Below are 22,061 nucleotides of genomic sequence, written 5' to 3'. Positions count from 1 at the left end.
CCTCAACCAAACACCAACTCTTCAGATTGATGCAGCTACCTTTCAAGTTGCAGTCTCGGCTGCCGTGTTAGCTATTCTGACCCACTTTAACGCTAACAACGCGAATGTTAGCGGGATTGTTAACAACAATTTCAATCCGAGTAACAATCAAACACCGCAACGAGCAGCAAACTACCACGACACCCCGAGTTCCGAGACGAAGGGTAACAAACGGAAGTTTTGGGCTAGAAAGAAGGACAAATCGCCTAGAGGGACGAACAGGAAACAACCACCGGTAACGACCTTCACAACTACGACATCTGTACCTCCTACTACCATCCCTTCGGATATTCCAGTTGTTCCTAACCCAGTCCGACAATATGCTGGAAATCTCCCAAATTGCATCAAATGCAATTATCACCACCATGGACCTTGTCGGGAGATGCAGTGTTCAAGCTGCAATAAAAAGGGGCACACCAAACGTTACTGCAAGAGCCTATCAAGACCGATCAACAATTCGCCCAACGCCGATGGGAACCAGGCTTGCTATAGTTGTGGCAAGGTATGGCACTACAAAAGGAACTGCCCGGAGGCAGAAAAGGCTGGTACAAACGGAATTATACTACCGACCACCGCCGCTAGAGCCAGCCAAGGTTGCTATCATTGTGGTGAGTTTGGGCACTATAAAAGAGATTGCCCGAAAAAGGAAAGAACCCGCGTCCCCATAACTCCTACTAAACACTTCACTTCCACCACCAATGTGGGTGTTGTCCATATATGTCACCAATGCGGTGAAATTGGACACCTCAAGAAGGATTGCCCGATAGCAAAGAACTCGGGTGCAGATGGGAAGATCCTTAGGATCACAGCCGTAGGAGAGCCTACTCCGGAACCATCGTTAATGTAATTTAGGCGTTTCGTTGTAACAGACTTATAAACTATCCGAAACTAGTGCAACTAAAGTAATACCTTTTGGCGAGATCCTGTCTTTATAGGGATTCTCGTGCTGCGTATACTTGTCTTTTGTAGTATACCTTATTCACAGCAATAGTCTAGTGGTAAATCTGAAGTACTGTAACTCTGTTCATGGTTGCACGGTTGTGTTTTGTCTGTAAACGTCTTATGTTCAAATCTAATGTCTTTAAGTTTCAGTATTATTCCAACATTATCATACGACTCGATTCAATTTGATCCTCACAAAAACAGCTTCATACGTACATCTCTTTCTTCTAGATCACTTTTCTAGCGAAGCCGTCATATCAGAACACCGAAGTACTCATACCAGGAGTACCTCTTAGTTATTTTCTTTCCAAAGAAATCCCCGAAGTACCACTCGTGCAGTACGTCAAGTTCAATCCAAGGATTCATACGATTGATCTATCACTTAAGAATGTATACATAAGAGTGATATATAATCAAGGCTCTACAGGTTTAGAATTGATGATTCCACTTTAACTTCTTTTTCCCCGATGGGATGTGAGCTTAAAGAAGAATCAGTTATTCGACTACCTTTTCAATCTTAATTATATACGACTCGTATACACGAAATTGTGATTGTGAAACCAGGTATGGATTCTAATATGAACTTCAGGACGGAGAACTGCCTAAGACTACGAGTAATTGCATCATCATGTGAACAAACTTAGAACCCAATACGACTCTTGTAAACAGATCACCCTATAGTCTAAACACCTACGGGGATACCAGAACAGTACAAACAACTTAACGAACTGCACAGAGATATAATAAGAAGACTAGGCTCCTCACCCTGGAGAAACCCCAGTCTTATTCTCCCAGAGATCGACGGATTGCATCGTATGTGCCTCGGATATCGAGGACTCCGTCAAGATTTTTCATTAGAAATCGTTATCTCTGCCGCACATAGATGAAATGGTTGAGCAAACACAAGGAAATAATTACTTTCAGAAATGGGTCTGAGATCCGAATATCACCAGTCTGAGTGTTAGAGAAGGATGTCCGGAAGACTATCTTCCGAATTCGATGCGGACACTTCGAGTCCGTAGTGATACCCTTCGGATAGGACCAACGCACCCATAGCTTTCATGAGCTAAAATGAGTAGGGTACGTCTTTCTTACTTGGATCAGTTCGTCATTTCTCCATGTAATGACTTACTTATCGACCCTCGTAGTAAGAATGAACCTCTGGAAACATTACCTTCGGAGATACTTTTCGCAAAGTTCTATGAACTCGAGTTTTGGAATTGAAGAGTCAAAATTTCCTAAAGACACACTATTAGTGATGTGGAAATTCTTGAGTACTCTGGAAATTATCTGAAATCGTTGAGAGTTTGTCGGCACCGGAGATACCGACAGTCATTCGCCAAATTCTAGGTCTTACCGACCTATCGTCATAATTCATTCAGAACTCCTCGCAAATTTTAGAAACCCGTACGACTCTGACCCAGCAAAGGGTGGCCTTTGATTGGGAAGTTAAGCAAGAAAAGGAACCTTTGGAATTCCAAGTGAGTGACCAAGCTCTTTAGGTTAACTCACTCTGGGAATGGCTTAATACGCTTCGTATTGCGTGGAAAGCTAAATCTAATATAGTTAGGACCTCCGAGATTCTTATCAGAATCAGTCATGTGCCTCGCACAAACTAGACCTACTCCGCGAACTCAGTAGCGTACATTCTACTCTTCGCGTCTCGATCGTGAAACCATACCTTTCCGTTAGGACTCTTGTAAGTCCACTCGTCGAGATCCTCGCCTTCGTATTTGAACCATAGAGACCCTCGACCGAGAGGTCAAGCGGACGAAGCAGCGTCATCGCCCGATAGTGAAGGTTCGTTGGGATACCAACCGAGAACCCGATTTCACTTAGGAGCGCTAGAACCAATCGATTAGAAAGTTTCCTCCTCGTGACTCGATCATTCGTACCTACTTCCTTGTCTAAATTCTAATTTCAGGACGAAATTCCCTTTAACGGGGGGATGATGTGACAACCCGAAAATTTCTAACTTGCATTCTTCATTTCTTATCAATAATAGACTCGTTTTGCTATCTTGTAGTACCATTTAGGGTCTATTGGAGCTTCTAAACGTGTTATAATCAAGGTTAGAGTGTGGAAAAGGGTTAACTCAAAGTGTAGGAATCAAAAAGAGGCCAAACACTCCAACACATGGAGTGTGCGGCCATACACATGTGTTTGAGGCCTCACACCCTTCCCAACCGCACTCTCCACCTATATATACCACACTTAGTCATTTTTGAACACTTCTTTCACTTCTTCAAACATAGAACTCGAAAATCCTCTCAAGTATCATCCATTCTCCTTGAAGATCTTCATAAAAGGTACCAAGAACACCAAGATCATCATCTGGCCGCACACATGTGCTGGCAGCACACTAGGCCGCACACCTGGCCGCACACACACATATAGTGTGTATTTTGGCCATACACTCCTTTATAAAGCCTTATACCCCTTCATACAATCATATATGATTGTAACACTTCATTATAAGTGTTTACTAGTCCCTAAGGTGGTCCCAAAATCATTATTCAGTCGTTCATAACACTAATTATATTCATATATGTGTCAATATATGCTAAATAGGATTCACGTGTGTACTCAAGCCACCACTTGATACTTAGCAACTGATCCAACATTTTCATCAGAACCACTCACTACAGGTGAGTTCATACCCCCTTAATCAATGTTTTAGCTATTTTAAATGTTTTATGGGGGGGGATACAAGTAGAATCATGCTACTTATTATATCAATCACATGTGATTAATAAGCAACATTTAAATGATTTACCACTCATTAGCCGTTTTACCAAACAGTTTCCTTCAAATGATGTTCATAAACATTTTATAGCCCATATTACACTGTACATTTTACTTTGTATGTTTTATTTCAAACTTATTTACAATTGTGTTTCAAACAAATGTTTCCTTATACTTAAACCGTTTTATCAAACCCATGCCTACAAACCGTTTTATCAAACCCATGCCTACAAACCGTTTTATAGATCGACATCAAGTCGATCTTTTCTTGAATAATGATTATGTTCAAAGGTTTACAAAACTTATTTATGTTTTTATATTACAAATTGCATGCCTCTATATGTATAGTTATATAAGAAATGTTTAAAAGACTTAGGAAGTGATGTGTGTAAAACCCACTAGTTTTAAACCTACTTTTAATTATCAAATAACACACAAAAGGCAGTGAACCTATCAATTGTGGTATAGTTCAAGCAAGTAGGGTATCGAACACAGGGAACGGCAAATTAAATTAAAAACTAATTCTATCTAAATTACTTTAGCAAATAAGGGTTTTTCTCTAGTTTTACAAGACTAGAAACTTATTAAACAAAACTAATGCAAGGCTAGAAAAGAACAAATTAACTAGATTCAATAATGGGAAAGAAACTTCTGTTTAGTTCAACTCGGTTAACTTTATGGTTGCTTTTAAGGTAATAGTGCAATGGATTAATTCTTTCGTTGGTTACCGATTCAAGTGATTAAGTTGTGTTCACTACCCTAATCCTTAGCAAATAAACTAATTCAAACAGTGGCCAATTGCTTAACTTAATTATATTTACTAGATTAATTATTCGGGTTAAGTTAGACTTGCAATAGCTAATTAAATTGTTATTTTTAATTAACCTCTTGTTCAATAGTCATCTTACAAGCTTGCACATGAATTTACTCAATTTACTTATTAATCCTAGTTTCATATTCATTAATCCTAGACATATGATTTAGTGGTCACTTATCATATGAGGTCGATAATTAATAGATGTTCATGCTAATTAACTATCTTCCTATTAACAGAAAATAAATTATCATTCATACACAAGGTTCTTTAGCAAGCTAATATAACAATTAATCACCAACTTAGAATTAATCCTACCAATCAATTAAACCATATTGTCAACTTTGTATCCCCAAACAGAAGTATAAAGAAATTAGTTCATAACTAAGGTGAATAACAGCAAACAAATAAGTTCAAGTTGCTTAATCATATTGACAAAACAAGAGAATTAAGTAGAATGATGAAATTACGCCTTAATTACTCCCGGAATTGGATTCTAGCTTCTTTGGTCGACTTCTAGGGTTCTTCTGGCTTCTTATTCGCAGCTTAACACCTCTGAAACTCCCCAGAATTCTCTCCTTTTTCGCATTAAAGAGTTATCTTTATATATGCATACCGACTCGTCGAGTCATATGGCGACTCGTCGAGTCCCTCTCACATTAGTCGTAACCTGATAACTGTCTTGACTTCCGAATGCTTATCTCTCTGAATCCGCGACCGGACTCGTCGAGTCAAGAGATAACTCGACGAGTAGAAGCCTTATTTTGGCTGTTTTCCTTCTTCATTCCACTCTCAATCTTCTAACCGCTTCTCTTGTTCCTTTTACTTCCGAGCTTCATCTTTGGACTGAAAACCATAATTTAACACTTTTAAGTACCTTTTGTCCATAATATGCGATAATTTAGCTAATATATGAATAAAAAACTATACTAAATACACACTAAATATGCACATATCAAAATACCCCACACTTGTCTTTTGCTTGCCCCCAAGCAAAACCGAATCATATTAGAATTATGTATAACAACTCCAATCTAACCCAACCATTATGCCAAGACCGCAACGCATGCATTTGTGTCTAAAATTTTTCCTAAAAAACCCCCCATATTCCAAATACTCACAATCCTCATAAACATTCACCCACTCACCCCGAACTATGCTCATTTTATGCAACCCTCCGAATCCATCCTCAGAAAACCTCTTAACCTCAAGGTATTTTTAATCGAGCAACCCAAGCATACATATTCTAGAAAATTACAATTTATCCGATACCACTATGAAATTCTTTGAATTCTTCACTTCTTTGAACATTTCATCTTTGATATCTTTGAATTCACCAACTTGTACTGGCTTTTGGTATCTTCAACTTTTTGGATTTTTGGAATTTTGATCTTTGAACTTCATACTTAACTTTGATGCTCCAAAATTCTTATAACTTTTCTTGTAATTTTTTCTCTTTTTTTAACATGTAACTCACTTTTTTTCTTTTTTTTTTTTCACTCAAAACCTACATGCTTAAGCAAGGGCGCTCAATCTCAACCTTTATTGGCTAATGATAAAAATTTTCCTGGATACATTTCAGGTTTAGGCTGCTAAACATATTGCATCCCTCAGGCTGAGCAAGGTCGTGTTTTTGTCTCATGATTTCACTAGAATAAGGAGGCCACAAATGCACTAGAACGTATATAGGCTCAACTAAACATTTGGGTCTTCATGTAATTATTAACACAATCTAACATGGAATCCTAGTTTTTACCAAAATTTTCTAATTAAATCCTAAATAATAATTTTTTAAAATTGACTAGTATGTAACCAACCCCCTACCCCACACTTATGTAATGCAATGCCCTCATTGCATATTATGCATGATAAAGAACAATAAAAATAAGAAGAGAATTGGAACAAACTCCCCTGGGGTAGCAGTCGATAGGCTAATCACTTCCATGTTAAGCTCCAACTTCAATCAACTTTAGACATGGTAACATCTCATCCATGCCTTGGGTGTCAAAACTCATGTGGGTCGCTCCAAATACGCGGAAATTAGTGTAAGATCTCCAAGAAAGGAAATGGAAGAATAAGCGAGCAAGTGGGACCAGTAGCAGCATCAAATCAGCAGTCCATCGGTGTAAAAGATGATCGACTCGTCGAGTCTTATGATGGACTCGTCGAGTACCAGCGCGCCTTCTCAGAATATGTAGAAATACAAGGCGACTCGGCGAGTCTGCTTAGTGCACTCGTCGAGTAGGCCACTGAACGAAAAATCTTGGTATTTTGCAACTGTTTTAGCTTCTAAAAACTTCTTTAACCCTTCCTCATATTTAGACTCAATTGCTCATACCCCCTAGGACCGGACTTGACACTTTGACGTTAAAAACTCGCTTCCTTGACTCGCTCTCACACGAAAAACAACCATGCTTTACCTCATCCTAAGCAATCAAAATGCAATCCTGAAAATACTTAAAGCAAACAACTATTAAACAAAATAATACCTTAAAGCATACACACCAAAAATAAAACAAAATAAAAATGCAAATTGTTTAAACACAAAAACACAAAAATTAATCCTCATCCTCCTCATCATCGTTATTGGCTCCACTTCCTCCCGCTCCGCTATGGCGTGCACTAATCCTCTCGTCCCACGATGGAATATATGGATAATTCCCACCATCAATATGTGGAATATTGAAGTGGTCAAAAAGTCGTATGTGGGATTGATTGCTAAAATTTAGCCCCCGCGCCATTTGGTCTTGCATCCGCCTCATCTCTATGTTGTACCAATCCATTGGTACATCTTCATTCTCTACCGGAATCACCGGCGGCTCATCCTCCATATCCCTTTCCCTTCGCGATCGCACCCTCCTTCCCGGTGCTTCAGGACCTACAACCGGGTCATCATTTGGGATGGCATAATGGCCACCACCATAGTCTTCAATAATTCGGGCCCTGCGGAAAAGAATAGGATTAAATGGGGGTGTCGGGATCAAAGTCATGAGGTTCCAGGCACCACGGTTCATCAACCCGAATGAATTAGCCAAACGGGTGACAAACATGCCTCCATTGATACGGGATGTTTTGCGATCTTTGACCGCACCCTCCGAAAGGTATGAAGCAATACACCATGGAATATTGCAAAAGACGCCGGGTGTGATAATGCTCCAAAGGTAGAAAACATCAAGGTTGGAAACCTTGTCATCGTCCTTCCTCTGGTTGATGGTGGAGGAAATAAGGCGGTGAATGAGGCGGTGGGTCGGGGATCGGATGCTCCCTTCCTGCGCGGACTTCGGGATATAAACTTTATTCCCAATAGTGTGCCACCAACCCGTGCTAGTAACCCCATCGGGAAACACCATGTGAGTAGTTGCCAAAAAGGCCCGAAAGAGGTTCGTAGAAACCAACGGTTGATCATAGATCCCTAGCCGGCAAGCAAGATCCACCACCGAGCATTGATGATACTCGCCCCCAAGACAAAATGTAAAACTTGCCGGATGATACAAATCCACTCCACCGGTAAAAGATACCGTGGAAAAGAACTCCAAGCAGAGCTCCAAATACACCGGCTCTTGCATGCGGAAGACCCGGCTCCATCCATCACATATCATTGACTCGCCGCCATGTTGAAATTCCCTTAAAAGGTATGGAGCTAATTCCTCTTCATATCGCACCGTTTGCAACCATTCCCAATCTATTCTGTTCGGGACATAAACCTCCTTCTTTTTAATATCGGCAAGCTTCTTTTTCCACTTCCGCATTGTTGAAACGGACTCGATTTGCGGGAAGTTTAACCATGGAAATTCCTCTTGGCTACCCCTTGAAGATTGTCCTCTTCTAAACATAATTCCTGCAAAACATATAAACCATACCCAGAAAACACCGAATGTTAACAAGCCGAACTGTTTCTGCATCTCGACTAGACTCGTCGAGTCCATGCCCGACTCGGCGAGTCGCGGGACCTGTACGAGTCAGTCGACGGGTTTCACCAAATTGAACCATGTAATCTCTAAATTCTTGCAAGGGTTTTGTTCAGGGACTTCCTACCAAGTACCAAGGCCATAATAAACATTCAAAACAACAAGATCCATGATAAAATCAAAAACCTAGAATTTAGTCACTATTTCAAAAACGGGTTTTTTTTCATGAAACTGCAAGTGTAGATGGCCTTATTATCACTTTCTATCTAGAAAACAAAAAGAAAGTTGTCACCTTTCTAGTTTAATTCTTGAAGATTTGGAAGAGAGATTGAAGAAGTCTTGAATGCTTGAGAGAGAAGTGTACCCGGCGAGTGTAATGTGAAAATTGAACTTTTAGGGTTAAAACCCTATTACATGTAAAAGTAATTTCGAAAATGTTTATTTTTTTTCTGTAAATAAGCTCGACTCGTCGAGTCAGGGTCAGACTCGGCGAGTCCCTGCGAGCAGTTAAAATTTTTTCTGAGATCAGTATGTACTCGTCGAGTCAGGGTCAGACTCGGCGAGTCGTTTATAAAACATTTCTAATTTTTGAAATTTTGTTATTTATTGAAAATATTCTCACCCCACTCTTAAGCTAGGTGCTCCCTTAAGCAGACAAGTTCGATGATTTGGAAGATTAACATTAAAACACAAAACAAAAACAATAAATGAAAAAAAAACTAAAGAGTAAAAGAAAGCAAACTCTAACGACGGGTTGCCTCCCGCCAAGCGCTTCTTTTTGAGGAGTCATTAGCTAGACTCCTTCCCATTTACGTTTTGTCGCCTTCAAGCATCGGGAATGTGCGCCGTATTTTTTGCGGTTTATACTTAGTCTTGTAGGCGTGAATCTTTTTCTTGTAAGCCCTTTTCAATTCGTCTCTTCTCCTTTTCATTGCTTCATCTTCAGCTGCTTGGGCTTTCTTTTTTCTCTTTTTCTGCTTTACCCTCTTCTTTTTCACCAATTCTTGAACATCCTTCTCTTTAAATTTAATGACTTCATATTTCATGATGGTCCGTGCTTTAGGTTTAGTGGTGAATTGGTGATCAGCTTCCGCTCCGCTTCCATTTATGGCTTCATTCTCTTTTGTGCTCGACTCTTTTCCAAATGGCATCATATCAAGGCATGCCACGTTGGCGTGTTGGACCTCCATTCCTTTTACTTTTTCTGCAGATTGTTCTTCCAAAGAACCACTCACAGTAACTGAATCCAGGGTATGTGAAGAACTGTCAACAAATAAATCAGCTTGAGTTAAGTTTTTCTCCAAATCAACTGGACTCGTCGAGTCCATTATGTCGACTCGGCGAGTCGGGTCGGGTTTCATCAATTCTGGATCGTTGTCTGAGTCGGCTCCTTCCAGTAGCTTTTCTAGCTCCTCCAAGTCTTTGTCAGCATCTGAAGCTTCTTCTGAGTGTAGCGTGAACTTACTTGGGTCTTCTTTTAATAAAATATCAAGCTCTTTTTGCAATACCTCATCATCTAATCGGATAAATGAGATTTCTTCTCGCTTTTCTTCTTCTTGCTTGATCTCTGGATTAGCTTTAAACATCACCGACTCATCACCCACTCTTAATGTCAAAGTAGTCTCGGATATGTCAATTAGGGCACATGCGGTGTTTAAGAATGTTCTGCCCAAAATAATTGGTATTTCGGGGTCTTCTTTCATCTCCACCACCACAAAGTCTACTGGGAAGATAAACTTGTCTACTTTGATAAGGAGATTTTCACATATGCCTTGTGGATGAATAATTGTTTTATTTGCCAAATGGATTCTCATATTTACCGGCTTTGGCGCTGGTAAATTTAGCTTCTTAAAGAATGAATAGGGCATCAAATTAATGCTTGCCCCTGAATCAGCCAAAGCTCGTGTGGAAACATCATTGCCAAATTGGCACGGGATTACTATATTACCCGGATCACCCTTCTTCTCAGGTAGCTCATTCATCAATATCTCCGCGACTTCAGCAAGATCTTTCCTGGCAGCAAACAAACCCTTAAGCAAGTTAAAGTATTTGGGAGTTTGGAGCATTGTGTCCACGAATGGCATATTGACTTGTAAGGCTTTAACATGCTCCATGAAGGTTCTATAGGCTAGAACTTTTTCTGAAGGAATGGCTCTGGATGGGTATGGAAAAGGAGGGTTGTATGTCTTCAGAAAACTTGCTTTTTTATCCTTCCCGACTGGACTCGTCGAGTCCATTTTGGTGACTCGGCGAGTCGGATCGAGTTCTTCTCGTTCTGGTTCTTCTTCCTTTTCTGCCTTCCCTTTGGAAACCCTTAGTGTTTCTGCCAATTCTTCTTCACTACTGGAGGTTATTACGCTCACGTTCTCCTTTCTTGGATTGGGCTCGGTGTTGCTCAGAAGTTGACCCGGTCTTCTTTCGTTTACTTGATGTGCAAGTTGGCCCAGTTGTTTCTCTATGTTGAGAATAGAAGCTTGCTGATTCTTTAACATGTTTCTGGTTTCCTGCATTGCCACATCATGATCATTATGCCTTTTCTCGGACGCGCTTATGAATTTTGTAAGTATGTCTTCTAAGTTCGTCTTCTTGTCCGTCACCGGTTCCTCCTTTTGATAATAACCCCTCTCCCTCTGCTTATATTTTTCTTCCTTAGCCTTTCTGTACTCTTCGTATGGGAGCCACTCCTTCTTCGGTTTCCTCCAGTCTTCATCATATCTGTCGCCACTGGAATAAAATACTTGAGCCTTTTTATTTCCATTCTCGTCTCGATCACAATCCTTTGTAAGATGGGGGCCGCCACAATTTTCGCATCCTACCCTAATAGCATGGATCGTTTGATCCATTTTCGTCATTCTTCGGTCTAGGCTATCGAGTTTAGCTATTACCGCCGCCATGCCATCGTTCACTGAGTTTACTGCTCCACGACTCACTTCATTCCTCGGATTGTGGTATTCTCTAGAATGCTTAGAGAATTCTTCAATCAATTCCTTTATTTCCGGAGGTGGCTTTCGGGTGAGCGGGCCTTGTGAATCGAGTAGTTGCCTTGTGGTGACATTTACTCCATCATAAAAGATGGAGACCTCCTGTTGGCTATTTAGATCATGGTGTGGGCAATTTCTAAGTAGGCTCTTGTACCTTTCCCAAGCTTCATAAAGAGATTCTCCGGGTTGTTGCTCGAAGTTGGCAATGGCTTTCTTTAACTTGGCTATCTTGGAAGGTGGGCAGAAATGGTCAATGAACTCTTCTTTCATTTTGGCCCATGTGGTGACCGATCCGGGAGGGAGTGACTTCAACCAATCCTTTGCAGCTCCTTTGAACGTGACAGGAAGCATGCGTAGTAGCTGGACCTCGCGGGGCACATTAGGTACATTGAAGTAATCCGCCACGTCATTTACTTCATCTAAGTGCTTATAGGCGTCTTCATGATCTCTCCCGTGAAATGGTATCTCCTTGAGTTGAGCGAGAATATGGCCCTTTAGTTCGAACGTAGCGGTAGCGGGGATTGCGGGTTGCACAAGTCCCGGGCCGGTGTCATCACGCATCCTTTTCTTCCACTCCCCCATGGGGATCTCGTCAATATTAGCCATTGCGGTGGCTAAGTCTTCTTCAATATCGGATGTGTGCTCGCTTTCTTCTTCGGTCTCGTATTCGGTGTCTTTCGGGATCAGATTTTCGGTTGACAACGACGCACTGGATGCTCCTGCTTTGCTGCTCCTCTTCTTGCCAAACACGGGTTTGAAGTTTTTGAGTGGTGAGTTCTTTGAAGAGGTGGTTTCTCCAACGGTTTTGCCCTTGTTTCTTCTTAATGCGGTTTCCGGATCTTCAAGAGGAGGAATTAGAGGTGTAGAAGATCCTCGGGTCATGAACTAACTGCAACTTAAAACAAAACAGAACGCGTAAAAAGAACAAAAATTTAATCTGATTCAGCGTCAGACTCGCCGAGTCGGGGCGAATGCACTCGGCGAGTTCACGTGAAAATCAGTTTTTTTTTTTTTTTTTTTTTTTTTTTTTTTACTTAAACAAAAATTGAACAGAAATTAACTTTGCGTAAGATGAATCTTACCCAAAGGGTCGATTGAATTAGAATTTAATGCTAATTTTAGAACCGTTCCCCGGCAACGGTGCCAAAAACTTGATGTGTGTAAAACCCACTAGTTTTAAACCTACTTTTAATTATCAAATAACACACAAAAGGCAGTGAACCTATCAATTGTGGTATAGTTCAAGCAAGTAGGGTATCGAACACAGGGAACGGCAAATTAAATTAAAAACTAATTCTATCTAAATTACTTTAGCAAATAAGGGTTTTTCTCTAGTTTTACAAGACTAGAAACTTATTAAACAAAACTAATGCAAGGCTAGAAAAGAACAAATTAACTAGATTCAATAATGGGAAAGAAACTTCTGTTTAGTTCAACTCGGTTAACTTTATGGTTGCTTTTAAGGTAATAGTGCAATGGATTAATTCTTTCGTTGGTTACCGATTCAAGTGATTAAGTTGTGTTCACTACCCTAATCCTTAGCAAATAAACTAATTCAAACAGTGGCCAATTGCTTAACTTAATTATATTTACTAGATTAATTATTCGGGTTAAGTTAGACTTGCAATAGCTAATTAAATTGTTATTTTTAATTAACCTCTTGTTCAATAGTCATCTTACAAGCTTGCACATGAATTTACTCAATTTACTTATTAATCCTAGTTTCATATTCATTAATCCTAGACATATGATTTAGTGGTCACTTATCATATGAGGTCGATAATTAATAGATGTTCATGCTAATTAACTATCTTCCTATTAACAGAAAATAAATTATCATTCATACACAAGGTTCTTTAGCAAGCTAATATAACAATTAATCACCAACTTAGAATTAATCCTACCAATCAATTAAACCATATTGTCAACTTTGTATCCCCAAACAGAAGTATAAAGAAATTAGTTCATAACTAAGGTGAATAACAGCAAACAAATAAGTTCAAGTTGCTTAATCATATTGACAAAACAAGAGAATTAAGTAGAATGATGAAATTACGCCTTAATTACTCCCGGAATTGGATTCTAGCTTCTTTGGTCGACTTCTAGGGTTCTTCTGGCTTCTTATTCGCAGCTTAACACCTCTGAAACTCCCCAGAATTCTCTCCTTTTTCGCATTAAAGAGTTATCTTTATATATGCATACCGACTCGTCGAGTCATATGGCGACTCGTCGAGTCCCTCTCACATTAGTCGTAACCTAATAACTGTCTTGACTTCCGAATGCTTATCTCTCTGAATCCGCGACCGGACTCGTCGAGTCAAGAGATAACTCGACGAGTAGAAGCCTTATTTTGGTTGTTTTCCTTCTTCATTCCACTCTCAATCTTCTAACCGCTTCTCTTGTTCCTTTTACTTCCGAGCTTCATCTTTGGACTGAAAACCATAATTTAACACTTTTAAGTACCTTTTGTCCATAATATGCGATAATTTAGCTAATATATGAATAAAAAACTATACTAAATACACACTAAATATGCACATATCAGGAAGGCTATCCACCCTATTTCCTTTTCGCGCTTGAGATGTGGTCTGGTGGGATATCGGGTACTCGTCCGAAGGTCGTTTAAATATTAATTATATATCATGTGTACATATATAGTCATAAAAGGTCCTTCCAGTTCATCCCATTCCCTTGGGTAGCAAGAGTATACATCCATGTCCATACGTACCAGTTAGATTACTAGTAAACTACCATATGGGTAGTTTAGGAAGATACTAGAACTATTACTAGAACGCGATATCATACTATGAGTCAGTTCATTCATAAGTCAATACTTTCTAGAACATTACATTACATTACATATACTACGATACTAGGAACATAACATATACGACGATACTAGAACGATTACATTATTATGCTTGCTAGATAGAGAAAGAACACACATTTCAGCTAGCATACGTCGAACATTTCCGTATATTACACTTACATTAATACGTTCATAAAATTGTGATCCACTGTATGGGAGCATGCCTTAATTGTCATGACCCGAGTTGTAGCCATAGTCTCTTGAAGGGAGAGCGTGAGTTTGCGTATAGATCTATACTGGATTGACTATCCTACACCTTGCTGCTAGCTACAGCCGGGCCGGCAGGTCTACGGGTGCCAAACGTCATACCTTATTTTCGACTATACGTTGTCGTTGTTACCAGTCTATAGTATGGTGCAATTTATCACATGATGCCTTAATAATAAATCCGGTTTAAGGTAGTTAGTACAGCAGTAGTTCTTATAGCGCTACGTTGTAGTACTGCATTGATTTTCCCTGTACATATATTTAGTGATCTTTTCACTTAAACTATAAATGTAAAAACTATATTTTATTAATAATAGTTACACTTGGGAAAATTACACACTTTTACATGACACGAACATTTAGAACAGTTAAGTCTTGGTAGAAGACTGCATTGAGAACAGTTAGGTCTTGGTAGAAGACACCCTTATATAATAGTAGGAATCATAGGGATTTCTAGAGTTTTTCAAACGTTTACAGTAGTTTTACAAACATTTTCATACTTACAGTTCATATACATTTTCAATACCTACAATTCATTTACTTACAAATTCTTACATACAAATTAAGACACTAAATACTTATGATCTCACCAGCTTTAAAGCTGATACTCGCTTTCAAAATTACTTGTATCCTCAGGTCATCATAGACAGGTACCGATGCAAGGAGAAATGAAGATGGAGCTTGTTCAAGACTCATCTTTCATTTTCATTTATGCTTTAGTGTTTATCAAAATTTGACAGAGCACACTTGTATAATAATTATATTATTAATGCAATGGATGATGTTGTTGCTTGTTTACTACTTTACATTGTTGTGATACTGTACATGACGTCCTCCGCCCCAGAACGTTTCCGCTGTTCTTGGTTTTGGGGTGTGACAGTACCTGCATGCACGCCCAACGTACTCCTCTATCAAACCACTTTTCCATTAAGTGCTTAATACTCTACTCCAGAAGCTACAATTACAGATCCAAGTCCTCTTCAACGTCTAAAACCATAAAGTTGCTTACTTGATGGCTTTGCTTGACCCACATAAGCTCAAACTCCAAATATGATAAACTAATTCCATGGAAATGGTCTTAACTCATGCATGAACCCATAAAGAGCTCCAAGATGACAACTTTCTGCCTTATGGACTCATTTAGAACTGAGAGTAGCAACTCCAAGTCCTAGAATTCAGATCGGACCTCAAAGCTTCAACCTTTGGACCAAAATGGTCCTAAAACTAAATCTAAGAGATATAAGAAGATAATCACCAAGCTCATGACTTTATACCTTAAAAAGATCTGTAGAGAGGCAACAATCCCAAATCTGAACTTTCTCTTTTGCACCAACACCTTGCCTTGACCTTTGCTTCCTTGAAAAGTGGATCCTAAACACCAAAATGCTCTCACAAAGCCTTCCAAGCTCCAAGAACACTCAAAGAGGACTAGGGTTTCGTCAAAATTGTCTAAGGGTGAGAAGGAGGCTGACCCTTGAGGGTATAATGTTCTTTATATAGTGGCACACCCTAAAAATTAGGGTTTAGAGACTCTGAGCATACGCTGGGCGTACGTCTCCAACACCTGCGACTCCTCATCCCCTCTACGTTGGGCGTACTCTTGTGCTGGTCACCTTCATTGCCACTTTTCTCCACTAAGGACCAATAATGCCAATACCCTCAAAGTACTATAACTTCTTCATTCTAAGTATGTTTCCTACGAACTTCATATCCATAAAAAGGTGGTGAGAAACCCTACGCTCCCAACTCTACATCAAGCTCTACAACCTTCTACATAAGACCCGAGACCCATAAAAGGCCGAAACGACAATTTATGCTTATATCCTTGGCCTTCGAAGACACAATCGAACACTTTCAAAACCGAATGTTACAAGCAAGTTTTTCAAACCACAATGACCCTTCATTTCCTACCATTTCTTTTCTTTTTAAAATAAATTACAAAAATGATCCATGTGGTTTACCAAATATCACAAATTTAGTCTCTGCTATATGTGAAATGATAAAATTACTCTCGCATGTTAGGGATATGATACGCCCTAACAACTAAAAATGGACAATATGAGTAAAAAAGACCATCAAACTTTTGCAAACCACAAGGATCATTTACGTCAAAAAAAAATAATGATTGAAACCTTTGGTTGTCCATTTATGTAATTTTGCCTATTTTATATATTATTACATTTGTTAGGATATTCACCAATAACATTCCCAAATAAAAATATTTTTGTACATAATTAGACCCTATAACTTACAAATTAGTCATGTTTTAATAGAATATTATAAAAATAAAATAAATTATAAAAATGGTCCTTATAGTTTACAAAAACATACATATCCATACATCTTTTTAACATAAATAGTCTCTGCCTAATAACAAATTTATAGAAATAGTTCATATGTTGGATAAATTTATAGAAAATGATCATTATCCAGTTTACAAAAAGATACATACCCATACATTTTTTTACATAAATAGTCTCCGCCTAATAGCAAATTTATAGAAATAGTTCATATATTGGATACATTTGTAGAAAATGATTCTTATCCATTAGCAAATTTATAGAAAATGGTCATTGGATTTCACAAAATAATAATATGTTTCCTGCTTTTCATGATATTATAGAAATAATCGGTGCACAAAAGCAAAGTTACAGACAATGTCCCCATGTTTTACAAAATTTCAAAAATGTACCATTTAATAACAAAAATAGTCAAATGTAAGAGAACATTGGAAAATTTGGAAAAATTATGTTGAAAATATGAAATTAATGAATCTGGCGTCACGCACGGACCATCACACTAGTTTAATCTAAGTCGTTCATTTTAGGTTATTTTTTTGGAAACATCAAAAATATATTAACCACTTCCTAAAAGAAAAAAGGCAGGGCAAAAAAACAATTAAAAAATGTCAAATGGGTTACAACACCAAATTCCTCAATTACAATTACAATTACCAAAATTATCCATAAATTTCACCCAATTAAAAACCAAAGTGACGATATTATCCGCCAAAATCATTGAATAAATCTTCACATTGTTGAAAACTTTGTCATTCCTTGCTTTACGTCTGCACCTTAGGAATCCGTAAATGATGGATAGAAGAATTTTACGTTTTTTGGACAACGACCCATTGATCAAAATGTATAGTTTACCCTTGGTTTCAATATAAAAATTAATTAATTTTTTTTTATTTAATTTCAATCATGTTATTGTTTGTTATTGTTGATTCTAACCTTCCATTATTTTAATCATTTAATCTCATGAATACAATTTAGTTATAAATTCAAACTATAATTATAATTCATATTTTAATCTATAAGCAAATTTCATTTAATTTTATTTCCATTTGAAATATCTATAAGCAAATTTCATTTAATTTTATTTGGAATTTTCAATTTTTAATATTTTTTCTTAACTCGAAAAAAAATCCAATTATTCTATATATACACTGTGCACCCCACACTTTCCCCAACAAGCAACAAACCCTTTCCCGCTTCTCATTCCCTCCTTCCCCTCATCGACAACCATGGCGAAGTTCTTCGCGATCCTGCTCTTGACTCTGCTCGCCATCTCGACGCTTCAAGCTACTGTAAGTTTATCCAACTAATTGCTCCTTCGTTAGCGTAATTATACACAATGCATTATGTTGTAAAGTGTTAGATCCGAGTTTCTGCAATAAAACGCTGTTCTTCGAACATAATCTGTGTTTATGAACTTATTTGTGATTAAATGAGATTATACACACTCATTGTGCTTGAAATCGTTTGATTTAGGTTCTTCGAACGCGATCTGAGTTTATAAAGTTGATAAAACTACATGGAATATGATACGATTTGTTTGATTGTTTCCGTTTGTAGGTTTCGAAGAAAGGGGGACATCACCATGGCTTCGGTCCTGGAAGCTTGAAAAGCTCTCGTAAGATTCAACTGCTTTTACATTCACTGTTCATCATCGTTTATACTTGTAATTCATATTCACACCATGATCCATGATCAAGAGATTAAGTTTTGAATGCTGCAACTTTTCAGCTTTATTACTGTTGACTGATTGATTGTTTGGTCAAAGGGTAGTATCGTAATTTACTAACTTTATTGCATATATTGACCAGAATGCCCCGGACAGTGCATAAGGAGATGCAGCAGGACACAGTACCACAAGCCATGCATGTTTTTCTGTCAGAAATGTTGCGCAAAGTGCCTTTGTGTGCCACCGGGGTATTATGGGAATAAACAAGTTTGCCCTTGCTACAACAACTGGAAGACAAAGGAAGGAGGTCCAAAATGCCCCTGAATTGTGTGATTTTACCTTTTTTAACCTCGGACTATATGGTTATAGGGGTATTATGGTTATTTACTTGTGGGTCCATCTTTTTAAAGTGAAAATTGGACCAATGAATATGTAAACTAGTGTGATAGGGTGGGCTGCTTTAGCATGTGATTGGACCCCAATCTGATTTAATTAATGAAATATCTTACCTTCTGTTTAAAAAAATGTGAATATTTATTTTAATATGTTAATCAACGAAAATATAAAATTATTATTTCAAGTATTTTAAGAAAAAAACTTACTTTATTTAGTAATATAGTGGCGCATGTTGGTGATGTAATGTATATCACTTGATACATCAAGAATGTTTGTTACTGGGAGTTGTACTAGACCATGAGGTATACGGACACGGTGAATCTTGTGGTCTGGTCACAACCGTGGTTTGTATACACTAGTTTTTATACATCCGTCCATCCTTGTTATTTCTTCTCTCCAGGCCATTCATCATTGCCCATTGGATTCCAACTTGACTCATAGTGCGGCTATAATTTCTTTCCTCCGATTGTTCAGCAATCAACTCAGGCTGTACAATGGGCATCATAGATTCATCCCTATTTGCGTGCAACATTTGCCTCGTCTCTTCTCTTTGTTCAGCCAGCATAACCCGAATCATGGTTTATACTCCAATCATTGTGATTGGCTCAGGAGTGGCTACTACAACGGGTATTTGTTCAATCAATGGTGGTTGAGGCGATTGATTTCTATTTCCATTCGCATTTCCACTTCGGGTTCTTGTCATTTCGTTCTATACACCAAATCAGACGTTCGGTGCGAAACGAAGAGAAATAAGATAGGAAAGATTTTATTTACGATCAACGTGTAAATCTCCTTATTGCTCCGAAAAGTTACATGTCAGTTCTAATACCGTAATTAAACGTTTAGAAGTCTGAACACATAAAGTTTTCAGATCCGGTCGGCAACAGACCATAGATCCGATCATATAATGCATATCATAAATCATTTAGCACATAAAAACATGTTAGGTATTTTCCCTAAATAAGCTAGTGTTTGTGTCTATGCAGGTGTATTATCTAAATTTTATTAGACACACTCCTCACAATCATTGCATAGCATTCTAAGTTTAAGTCTAGAAATAAATCCATATTTCTAGTTCACTTAAACTAATGTTCTGATACCAACTGTGACATTCTCATTTTCACGGCCAGAAAAGACCGATTTTGTTTATGCTTTATAAAAAACATAGTACTCTTTTAATAAAAAATGTTGCGAAATTTGTTCCCAGTAAAACATGATAAATACGTTATCAAAGCATTTCCGAAGAAAAATATTTTTATTCATTTTAAAACATTTGGGATGTCAGCGTCAATACAAAAACATAAGGATAAACTGAACTTACATTCATTATCACTAGTGATTTATATCTCCTTAATCTCTCAGTGTAAAGTGACTTCATATCAACATCTGTGATATAAATAAACTGAGTGAGTCAGGTTGGAAAACATGGTGAGTACATAGGGTTTTCAACCCGCAATAATATAGTTAATTTGTTTCTTTATATAATACATGTCAAACAATTAACCCGATTGACATCCCCATTTTCTTCATTCAATATTCCCTAAAGAATTATCATCTCATATATCTTATTTACCTCTCATCTCTTTACATCACATTTCCTTATATGTTCGTTCCTGAGGATCATTGCCTACATCACATAAAGAGTAATGATTCGGGGATTACCCCTTCGATATGCACCTAGTAAAGGTTGGGGTATCATCGCATGAATACGTAGTTACAACATCGTCTGAACTCGTAATTCATAGTAAGGGTTAGAGTATCATCACATGAATACGTAGTTACAACATCGCCAGAACTTGTAATTCATCACCTACAGGTTATGAGCCTATTGGTGTTTCCACGGGATTGTCTAGAATAGTTCGTGGTCGCCATCTATACTCTGGTAGATGACTACATCTCCACATTGACGGACAAGGTTATGATATCTTTCATCCTACATCACTGATTCATCATCACCTATCTATCATCATCTAATTATCATCACCTTCCTATCTTCACCTGTCTCTCATCATTTTATTTCATCACACAACAACTATTTCATCTACCCATGTTTTATCCCAACATATTTGTAGATATAAAATAAATATACAGTTTGAATCATTTAAAACATGTATAAAATCATTCATCCAAGATAGAAAGAAAGTATTTAGATAATATACACACATAACACGTAATTTATATAAAATACTTCATATCTATGTGTAAGATGAAAGTGACTATGCACTCATAGCACGTAATTTATATTAAATATTTCATATCTATGTGTAAGATGAAAGGGACCATGCACTCACTTGAAAATGTGGTAACTCGGCACTCGGACAGCACTTCGTTACTCTTAACGCAATTTTCCTTTGACAAAACTTAGTATCATTACCACTAGAGTTTAGTCTAATGCTAGACGAGGCTAATTAATAATCTAACTATTATTACTATTATATAAACGTTAACACAATACTTTTCACCCACTATGTACAGACAAAGGCCAAACATGGAACACTAGAGGGCAAGATCATTTTGGCATATAGCACTTCTGAAATCCAGAAATCCAAGCGGCCCTCCAAACTAGATTTTCCATACCGCGAGTGGTTAAAAAGATATTATAACGACACTTATATAACTCATAATAATAGCCTAAATATTTATTATAAGGTCCTAATGACATTACTATATTTAAATAAAAACTATATTTAAAATATCGTAGGCGTATCTTACCTACGAGGGGGTTTGGCTAGAAGTCAGGCTCTGCAGGGGCAAAACTTCCGAGCCGAAAGCTCTTCTTCTCGGAGCCGTCGAGAGCTCTGGGGCTTTCTTCTAGCGCTAGGGGAGTTTTGGGAGGTTTAGAGAGAGTGTAGAGAGAAGAAAGAATGGGAAATATGTGAAGAAAATGAGGGTGAAATAGGTTCTATTTATAGGGTGAAATATAGTTGAACTTGGTGCCACTTGTCACCATCTGGTGGCAAGACTTGGGGAAAAAACAATGGCCAAGATCATGCCACGTCACCCATTTTCGCACAACACACTTCCAACTTCTAAAATCCGTAACTTTCGCATACGAGCTATGTTTTTGACATTCTTTATATCGACGCGTAGGTAAAAATAAGATCTACAACTTTCATTTTGAGTCCGTTGGCTAATTCTCGACTGATCTTAAATTTAACAGTAGGAGGAGATTATACTGTTAAATGACCGCGGAA

At 38.0% G+C, this 22,061-nt stretch overlaps 1 protein-coding gene across 1 annotated transcript; it reads left to right on the top strand.

Moving 5' to 3' along the window:
- Nucleotides 1-17,945: 17,945 nt before the first annotated feature.
- Nucleotides 17,946-18,937, top strand: LOC111885305 (gibberellin-regulated protein 6). Its single transcript, XM_023881569.2, has 3 exons — nucleotides 17,946-18,094; nucleotides 18,363-18,420; nucleotides 18,614-18,937. The coding sequence occupies exons 1-3, from the start codon at nucleotides 18,032-18,034 to the stop codon at nucleotides 18,793-18,795; spliced, it is 303 nt and encodes a 100-aa protein (XP_023737337.1). The 5' UTR covers nucleotides 17,946-18,031; the 3' UTR covers nucleotides 18,796-18,937.
- Nucleotides 18,938-22,061: the final 3,124 nt, after the last annotated feature.

This window comes from Lactuca sativa, chromosome 3 (assembly GCF_002870075.4).
Source record: "Lactuca sativa cultivar Salinas chromosome 3, Lsat_Salinas_v11, whole genome shotgun sequence".
Classification (NCBI taxonomy): Eukaryota; Viridiplantae; Streptophyta; class Magnoliopsida; order Asterales; family Asteraceae; genus Lactuca; species Lactuca sativa.
Note: the sequence above shows the minus strand (reverse complement) of the source record. Positions and strands in the feature narration are given on the sequence as shown.